The 9,584-nt window shown below is 42.1% G+C and overlaps 1 protein-coding gene across 4 annotated transcripts in view; it reads right to left on the bottom strand.

Moving 5' to 3' along the window:
- The window catches only part of KIF2A (kinesin family member 2A), a gene marked incomplete at its 5' end in the record, with an annotated part of 68,782 nt that extends 64,644 nt beyond the window's left edge, over window positions 1–4,138 (bottom strand). For all 4 annotated transcript variants that reach the window (XM_079702352.1, XM_079702350.1, XM_079702351.1 and 1 more), the window contains one exon: window positions 4,075–4,138. In XM_079702352.1, the coding sequence (XP_079558478.1) occupies window positions 4,075–4,138 (64 nt within the window). The remainder of the gene's footprint in view (window positions 1–4,074) is intronic.
- Window positions 4,139–9,584: the final 5,446 nt, after the last annotated feature.

A 9,584-nucleotide genomic window follows, 5' to 3' on the forward strand; every position in this document is an offset into this window, starting at 1 on the left:
TATATATATATATATATATATATATATATATATATATAGAACCATCATCATGCTAATCACCATGTAAAAAGAAATCACTAGTCCACAATTTCCTCCATTCTACCCACTTCATAATCAAAATCACATAACTGTACCAAAAGGAACTATATTGTTATGTGGTTCATTTTTATTACCTAAATTCAGTCTGTTCTCCAAAAGCCTATATAACGACATGTAAAGATGAACTAGCAGAAGAATATATGTGGCAAAGTAGGTAGAGAATTAAGTCATTGAAATCTTTTCTAAAGATTGCCTGCCTCAAACTCAAAGATTCCTGATGGGTCCTTTCAAATATTCACTTTCCTCTGGATTTCAGATGCTTAATTAAAGCACTCTTTTCAGCATTTAATTAAGACACAGGAATCTTTTTTCTCCCACAATTCTGAATTTTGTGACCTTCTAGTAAACATACCATAACAGTTTTTACTGGATCATTCCAATTGGGCTCTATAATACTGCTCTCTAGTGGCTTTCCCATGAGTGAGAAGCAATTTCCTACATCTTTACTGGGCTGTAGAAAGCTGTATATGGTTCCCAAATAATAGAGAATTCTTCCTCTACTGTCACAGTTCTTGATAGTATGGTTTCTATGCTATGTAAGCCAGGTTCCTGGCTGCCACTGTATGAAGGTGTATGAATCTAGACAAGTCATTTATAGTGACTTGGGACTCAGTTTCCACACCTATGAGAACTAGATCATCTCCAAGGATCTGTCTGGTTGAAATAGTGTATGATTCTCTTCAGATCACATTTATCAATCCTGCAACTAAGAAACCCCAAAGAACAATCCCATCATAGCTGCAGCTTTGAAATATTCAAAACGTATCTCATCACTCCCCCAGCCCGCAAACAATAGTCACAGGTACTGTAGAACGAATAAGGAATGTTTTAACAGTGCACGGTGGTTTTCTTTTTTGGGGGGGGCGGGCATCTCCCAATGAAAACTACCTAGTTACACAACAGTTAAGAATGCAGTTTTCAGGGTCATTAGATTACAAAAAGAAACTGAATCAGAAAGATAATAGGAAGACACATGCAAGAAAATAAACATGAGTGTTCACTTCCAGAAAGCAGTCCAATTTCACACCAGGTTATCTCCCGTGGCTAGGGATAATCTGAGGAGTCCAAGCCTAACCTCTGTCACTTCTATCTTAGAATACCAAAAAAGTCAGCAAGCCTTCACAGATCACTCAGTTTCAAACAACTCTGGGAGTCTTGAATAAGAGGCCTGTATGAGGTGTGGTGGGCATGGGGGGTAGAGAGGGAAGTGGCTCACAGGATAAGCACAGAGGCAAGGGTCTCCCTTCCAGGTAAGACTTCATCTTAATGGTTAATGAAAATAATGTTCGAAAACCAAAATCCAATAATGAATGATTTGCTCAAAAACTAAATACAGGGAACTCAGCTAGGAACATGATTGGATACACAGATGAATTCAGGGAATTTAAAATTCCTTAATGCTCTGGCTCTGGTTGAAGTGGGCACGGGGAGGCTGCCATCCCTCAATTGCGTTCTCCACACTACCCCTTGTCTGGTCAGTGTGAAAACATAATATTAAGAAAAATGTACCCAAATATTAATACTTAAGGAAATATGCTGTCTCACGAGTCTCCTAATGACTTAGGAATTCAGTGGCTGACTGGCCATCCAGCTTTAGTAATCAATGAAGACTTATCAGGGATTAGTTTTGAGCAGGGTATTGAAAGAGAGTAACAAGTCTACTTTAGTTACCTGGGAATATATATTTTTTAATATAACATAACGGATGGGAGAAGCATGCTCGGAAACAAGGACAAGGATCACCATTAGCAAGCATGCAGAAAAACATCAAGTCACCAGTTAACAGCAGTCTAGCAGCCCTTCTTCATCCTGTGGTTTCCACTGTCTCAGGCATTACATTCGTGCTCAACCAACTACAAAGTTTATTTCTGTTACAATGACCACTACTGTTTTATCTAAAACACATACGCTATAGAAATGGGAAGAAACAAAACAGCTTCTTTAAAGTGAAAAAGGGAAAGCTTGGGGGGCGTCTCCCAGACATCAATTTCTACTGTAAAACACCACCACCCAATGCAAATGATCATTCCCTTCTTTTCAAGCTCTCTGCTTATCTGTTACCTTCAACTCTACCATGTATCTGAGGAGCATAAATATGTACATGACTATAAGTTGAGATGATATACATTGTAATGATTTCCATTATTTCTCAAGGGCAAACTGCTTTGAAATGTGATTTTAGGTTACTTGCACTTATGTAAGAACACAAAGCTCTTACATGTCTGGGTTTCTAGTACAGGCAGAAGGTTAAGGCAGAAACAGTATTAAAAGCCTCTATCCTAGAACCACCCCCCCAAACCAAAATTGTTTCCAGTCTGATACGTTTAAATAAAAAGGTGTTACCCCAGAAAATATAAAATTATCCAAACCTTTCAAATATCATACTTCTGATAGACTCTACAGTAACACCTATAATCATAGTTAAAGGCTTAGAATGTAAAGAACTTACTCATTTTTATGCCCCTCCCCCCAAATTAAAATAACATATAAACCCTACTCTTGCTAGTATACGGTGAACCTGCATTTACCTAAAAAAGAAACTGCAGTCAACAGCACTGCTTAAGAAAAGTTATTTGAAGAGAAAATATAAAGAAACCCCAACCCAAGTACAAGAGACATCTCTTTCCCACTAGTGTTGCTGGTCACTTCTAAAGCTCTAAGTGGTATAATTCATCTTTTCACATACAGGATAATAATGCTTCCAGTTGTTAACACAAATTATGTCAAATATAACGAAGGGGAAAAAATCATCAGCTATACAAGGTCTTCCAATACATCACATAGATAACATGAAAGTCAATCTCAGCTTCACATAACTTGGTCAAACCTGGTAGAAACCAAGAGGGTGTGGATGTACCAGCGACAGTTACCACCGACTAGGCTAAACGATAAGCCACAAATTAAAGGTACGGTATAAGGAACACCGCACACCTCTCGATATTACACACCTCTACTTTCTTCAATGCTTGTATTGAAAGAAAATAATTTATCCCCCTCCATGCGGTTTCTCCTTTACAATATAAATTATTTCCAAGCCTGGCTGGCTAGTGACATAAAACATTTTCCCCAAGAGAAACCTATAGAAAGATACAGAAGCCTAGGGCTTTCTCTCTCCTTTTAATTAAGCCCGTGCCTCGTCTTACACTTTCCTCTAGGTTACCTCTCCGGAGGGTGTGAAAATATCAACAGACGGTCCCCCAGCCCCACCCTCTCAGTAGTGCCTCGCACTGACTAGGTTCATCCCGCTCCTTCCCTTTCAGCCTCATCACCTTTGAGAAGCTTATCGAATACTTCTCCCCATTTATATCCGCACCCTTATTCATGGCTGAGCACAAGCTCCGCATTCTTCTTCCAAGGAAGGGACTAGCAAAAAAGAAAGAGGCATGCTCGAGAAACGACAGACGAAGAAACGTGACAGCCAGACACTTTAAACCAGCGGGGTTGGCCTTTCTCCCCCACCTCAGCCTGCAACCAGCAGTCGGTTCCCTAAATACTGAAATCTCTGGTCTTCACGCTCTCCCCACCCCCGCAGAGATGAGGCCGGAAAATGAAAAGGCCGGGGTGAGACGCAAGGCTGGGTCAACCCTAACGGAGCCCGCTGCCCCCACCCCCCGGGCTGGCGTCCCCGGGGAGGATGGAGATCGCGGGAGGCGCGAGGGCTCCCGGCCCGGGACCCGCCAGCGCGCCCGCCCGAAGCCCCCAGAGTCGCAGCCCGCTACACCAGGGCCCTTCCCCGCCGGCCTCCCCCGGCCCAGCCCCCCGAAGGGCCCCTCCCCGCCCCGGCACTGCAGCGGCACCCAGGGCGGACCCCAAGCTGGCCTCACTCGCACACACGCCACACACAAAAGCGCCGCCGCCGCCGCCTTCCCGCCCCCACTGCGCGGCGGAGTAATCAATGAGGCAGCAGGCGCCCGCGTCCCCTCCGTGCACGCCCGAATGCGGGGCCCGGGCGGCAGGGGCGGCGACGAGGCTCACCATCGCTCCGCTTGATCTCCACGTAAATCCCGATCTGGATCTTGCCGAAGTTGGCCGTTGCCATCACCTCATCTGGAGCAGCGGCGGCTGGCCGAGGGAGGGGGACGCGAGGGCGGAAAAGGCGGGGAGGGGACGGGGTAGGTGTGGGAGGGGGAGCGGTTGCCCGCGGCCGCGCCGGCCCGGGCGACAGCGTGAACGCAAGCCGGGGCCGCGAAGAGCAGCGGCGGGCTGGCAGGCGGAGGCCCCGGGCCTGCAGGCCGGCGGGAGGACGCGCACGCCGGGGCGTCGGGGTGAAGCGAGGGCCGGGGCCGTGAGGCGGCGCGGGCGAAAGTGGGAGGGCCCGCGCCGCCCGCCCTGGAGCAGACGCTGGGGAGGCGGGGCGCCGCGCGCCTGCGCAGACCGCTCCTCCCGCGTCTCTTCCTCCACTGCCTGCCTTTCCCCGCTGCCTCGAGGCGGCCCCGCCCGCAGTGAGGTCGGCAGAGGGAGCGGAACGCTGGCCCTACGGGTCGCAGCGAGCCTGCGTCTCGGTTGATTTCGGCGTGCGGCCTGGAAGAGGCAGGAACCCGAGCCCCGGTGCCATCCGGCCTCTCTGGCATCCAAAAATTGGCGCTGTTGCTGGAATGGATTAAGGACCCTGTGGTTTCTGGGAGTTCCGGCTGGAGCTCGTGGCTGAGGGATGAATTTAGGGGTCGGCCATTGACAGCATGGGTTCAGTGTTTCATCTGAGAGTGTCACCTCTGTTGCTACTTAGAGGTGGCCTGTCCAAGTAACCGTCCCAAGGTTTCCCATCCAGTTGTGGAAGAAAAGAAGAAACACCTTTGAGGTGTCACCCACCCTAGGTCAGAATGAAGGTCCTCTTTTCATTGCTTTGACTTATAGCTCATCGCCACTCAAAAAGAAACCCTGTGGTATGGGGGCGGGGGGGAGGGGCTTGACTGCTCAGTTTATGATGCATCCGATGCTGGTGTCTTGTCTCTACTGTAGGGTTCAAGACTATTTGCACTGGACCATAAAACCAGTAACTATGATTCAAGGACAGAGGGCAGACAACAAGGTTGACTAAGGAAGGTGCCTTTCCTGCAGTCACTTAGTCTGACCACATCAGCATGTGGAGAGCGGGATTCTTCATCCTGGCAGAGCAGGAAGGCCATGTGGACAGGGACCATAGAAACTATGTTTACAGGACTGTGTAAAACCTCCAAACGTATGACTTTTGCTTCTAGTATTAGGACTTCATATGGAGGAAACACACTTATCGTGCCCTACTTTCTCTAGTCATTGTTAATCTCCCTGTAATATTAACTAAAAACTTAACAGTTTTAAAATTTAAAAATTGGAAACTGGATATATGCGTGTTAAGTGCGTGTGTGGATATATGCAAATGGCTAGAGTTTTCAACCTAATATAAGTAATCAAGTCAAATAGATCCTAAAAGAATTGTTGAAAGATTCAGACTACGTTTGTAATTTGAATATATTAAAGGCATAGTTGTCAAAAGAAGAAAGTTTCTTAGATCCAATCTAAAGTAAAAATAATGTCTATGAAAAAAACACTGGGTAGACAAGTTAGAAAATAACCGGCTTTTACATTCCAGAAATGACATTACTGTAAATCTCAATTCAGGACCTCTGTTTCAGAATAAGATTTGACCAAATCAAGATTCAGTTTTTGGTTTTTTTTTTAATAATCTTGAGAGTTTTATCTGAACTCTTTGAGCTTCTGTCTAGTAAAACTCATTCCCTGATGTCTCTATGACTGAGGTATACAGCATCTATTTATTTGCTTGCAAATTCTTTAAAGAATACAAAGAAATCAAGCTATACAGCTATTAAATTTAAAATTGCTTCATAAAATATTATGTATTATCATGGTTGCTGACACGTACTTTGCACCCTGTGGGAAGTTTTCATGAGGGTCAAGTGAAATAAAATGTGATAGTACTTTGTATTTATAATCAAGTTAAAAAACAAAGTAAACCACCCTACAAAAAATAACCTAGTACTCTACTGTAATCTTCAAATCATTAATTCAAATTTTATATCCAGTGATGTACAATTAAACACATTTTGCAATTTGCCTCTGGCCCTCAGCACCTCACATTTGAGAGGATAGCAAGAGCTTTACAGACCTGTCTATATTCTTTTACCCACTCGAGTCCATCCTAACTTAACTGACAGAATAATCTTGCTTAAGGATAGTTCCCATCAAGTCATATCCTATTAATAGTGGCTGCTGTTGTCCTACCCTATCCTGAATTGATAAACCGTTTCAAAAACAATCATAGTTACTGTCATAGAGCCAAGCCAATCTCTTTATAAGGCCTAGATTAAAATTTTTTTTTCTCTGCTTTGGGGTCATTAGTACATAAACGTTAAGAGATTATTGCAAGGAAGAGGCTGTTAAGCCAGTGAGCAGGATTTGAAGCAGAAGCCAACACTCACCTTAACCAGTTACCTGCTCCTCTGGGGAAGAGCAGAGGCATGACTTGGCTCCAGTTGTAGGTCAAATTATACGTACGTGTCTACATCTTCTTACTTGAAGTTTTCCATTCAGTGTTTGCATCTATTCTCAATTACACAAAGTTTGTGGATCTAGGATCAAATGAAGGAAATGGATACAGTTGACAGAAACTCTTTGACTTTGTTGTCTCCTTTCTGTCCTGTGCTGTTTTGGAGACTTCGGTTGTCAGTGTTTCCCATTCCCATTAAATTTACTCAAATTTTAATTCTAATTAAACTGGTGTAATTTTATTGTAATATATTTTAGTCCTTAAACAAATACATTAAAAACACCTGGGAGATATAAATCCCAATTTTACCCGCTCTGAATATTTGCTCTTTTCTTCTCTGTTGGATTTCTCTTCCTGCCTGCAAATATTTTCAGGCTCCTTTGTCTTGGAAAAAAAATCTTCTTTTGATCCTTCTCTTCCTATTTAAATTCCATTCTATTTTTTACTTTCCTTCCCCTGCCAAATTCTCAAATGACTGCTTTAAATACCCACTACCTTGATTCCCCATCACTCATTCATTTCCTAACCCCTAAATCTGGATTCAATCCTCTACTGAATTATATTTTTTACCCCTAAATCTGGATTCAATCCTCTACTGAATTATATTTTTTAAAGTCAACAGTTACTTGTAATTACCTCATTCAGTATACACTGCCATCTTTTTTTTTTTTTTTTTTTTTTTTGCAGTACGCAGGCCTCTCACTGTTGTGGCCTCTCCCGTTGCGGGACACAGGCTCTGGACGCGCAGGCTCAGCGGCCATGGCTCACGGGCCCAGCCGCTCCGCGGCATGTGGGATCTTCCCTGACCGGGGCACGAACCCGCGTCCCCTGCATCGGCAGGTGGACTCTCAACCACTGCGCCACCAGGGAAGCCCTACCATCTTATTTTTGAATTTTATTTATTTATTTTTTATACAGCAGGTTCTTATTAGTTATCTATTTTATACACATTAGTGTATATATGCCAATCCCAATCTCCCAATTCATCCCACCACTACCACCATCACTCCCCGCCCTGCTTTTCCCGCTACACTACCATCTTTATTTGCCTTGAATTCATTGAAGAATGGCCTACCTGCTCTCTCCCCAACAATACCATTCCTGCCTCAGTTTCTGCTCATATAGTAAGTGATTTACTCTCCTCTATTTTTATTTTTGGCTGTGCCACATGGCTTGAGGGATCTTAGTTCCCTGACAAGGGATTGAATCCATGCCCCCTGCAGTGGAAGCACAGAGTCCTAACCACTAGACCACCAGGGAAGTCCCTTACTCTGCCCTATTTAAAGCCTTTCTATGTGGCAAGGCACAGCTGTAGTCTCCCTTCTTTATGGTGCTTTCTCCACCCACTCTAATCTATAATGACTGTCCCCTCTGGGTGATTCTCCCCCCAGCCATGATCATCAGAAGCACTTAAAAATATTTTAATAAAAATACGTAAGCACAAACTCTACTCCAGGCATAACAGTTTAAAATTTCCAGGAGGGAGCTTAATGTGGTCTGTTTTTTAAAAACTCATCAGGAGATTCTGAGGTGTATATATAACTGGTTAAGAACCAGTTGATTACCCTTGAATTTCCATAATTTGATATTTTCTATACATTGCCCACGTAGGGACTGGGTACTGAATAGACATTGATTGGTTATTTACCTAGTCCACCTTCTTCATTATAATTCTTTCATGTATACTTTTTGATAGTCTACTTATGAAACTTATTTTGATAGTATACTTTCACTTATACCTTTTGATAGTGTATTGGATTGTATTAACAGTAAGCTTTTGGTACAAAGCTAATTTACAAAGCCTTTTAAGGTCCATATTGAACTTAGATCTATATAGAAATATCAAATAATGCGGTGTCATATTCCATCATTGTCTACATTGAGGTATTCCTAATCTTTATACTTATTAATGAAATGTTTGCCTTAATTTTCATTTACATAACTAATTCCTCTCAAGTATAGGAAGTGTAGAGGTTTCCCCTTACACCAGATTTTCAGTAATTTGATGAGTATGAACTCATAAGTAACAGGAGGTGGTCTTTTCACCATTTGTAGTAATATATCCAAATTGAGAATCATTTATATATCCTTAAATAGTTCTTATTAATTTGGGAGCTTAGTAAACTCTTTTATAGAGTTGTCATGGAGCATCAGTGATGTAAAACAAAATGATTGATGGTGTGCTACACATCCTCATTATTTTAAAAAACTATGGCAGGTGTTAGTTTTTTCAATGTATTCAGTCTAAGTCAAGTATAACTAGAGAGAACAGGTTTCCCTGAAATATTTCTTGTTGTTAAAGGATAGCACTTGATTTTTTGGTTGCTGTTTTGATGTAATCAACTTTACAGAAAGCAAATTTTCCAGTAAATATTAAGGTCCCAAACATACCTTATTTCCCTAATCTTTGTTAATATGCATACTTACTTTTATGGCTGTATGAATTCCTTCTTTAAGTTGAAAATATATGTTATATACTGTGAGTGGAGCCTAGCTAGGCCATAGTAAATACATTTTACAACAGTGGAAATAAAGACATTTTTCATTATAGATTTAGTCTCTTAAAATAATTGTTTTGCTTGACTTCACTTCTTATGACTATTTCAGTGTGTCTTTATAGTCCATATGTCTATATACTTATCATTTTTAATAGCCATATACTATTCCATATATTTCTTTTTTTTTTTTTTTTTTTTTTTTGACATTGCTGCATGGAATGCGGAATCTTAGTTCCCCAACCAGGGATCCAAACATGTCCCTTACAGTGGAAGCAGAGTCCTAACCACTGGCCCGCCAGGGAATTCCCATACTATTTGATAGATTTCTAAATCATTTTTTGCTTACACATTCACTGTATTGTTGGGTTATCTTCAATATAAAATTCTAATTATGAACATCTTTGTAAACCTTTTTTTGTGGGAAAATTCCTCTAAATGAAAATATCAGGTCAAAGGATATGAAAGTTATACTTAAAATGTAAAAGAGATAACATCACATCCTT

Source organism: Hyperoodon ampullatus, assembly GCF_949752795.1.
Source record: "Hyperoodon ampullatus genome assembly, chromosome: 4".
Classification (NCBI taxonomy): Eukaryota; Metazoa; Chordata; class Mammalia; order Artiodactyla; family Ziphiidae; genus Hyperoodon; species Hyperoodon ampullatus.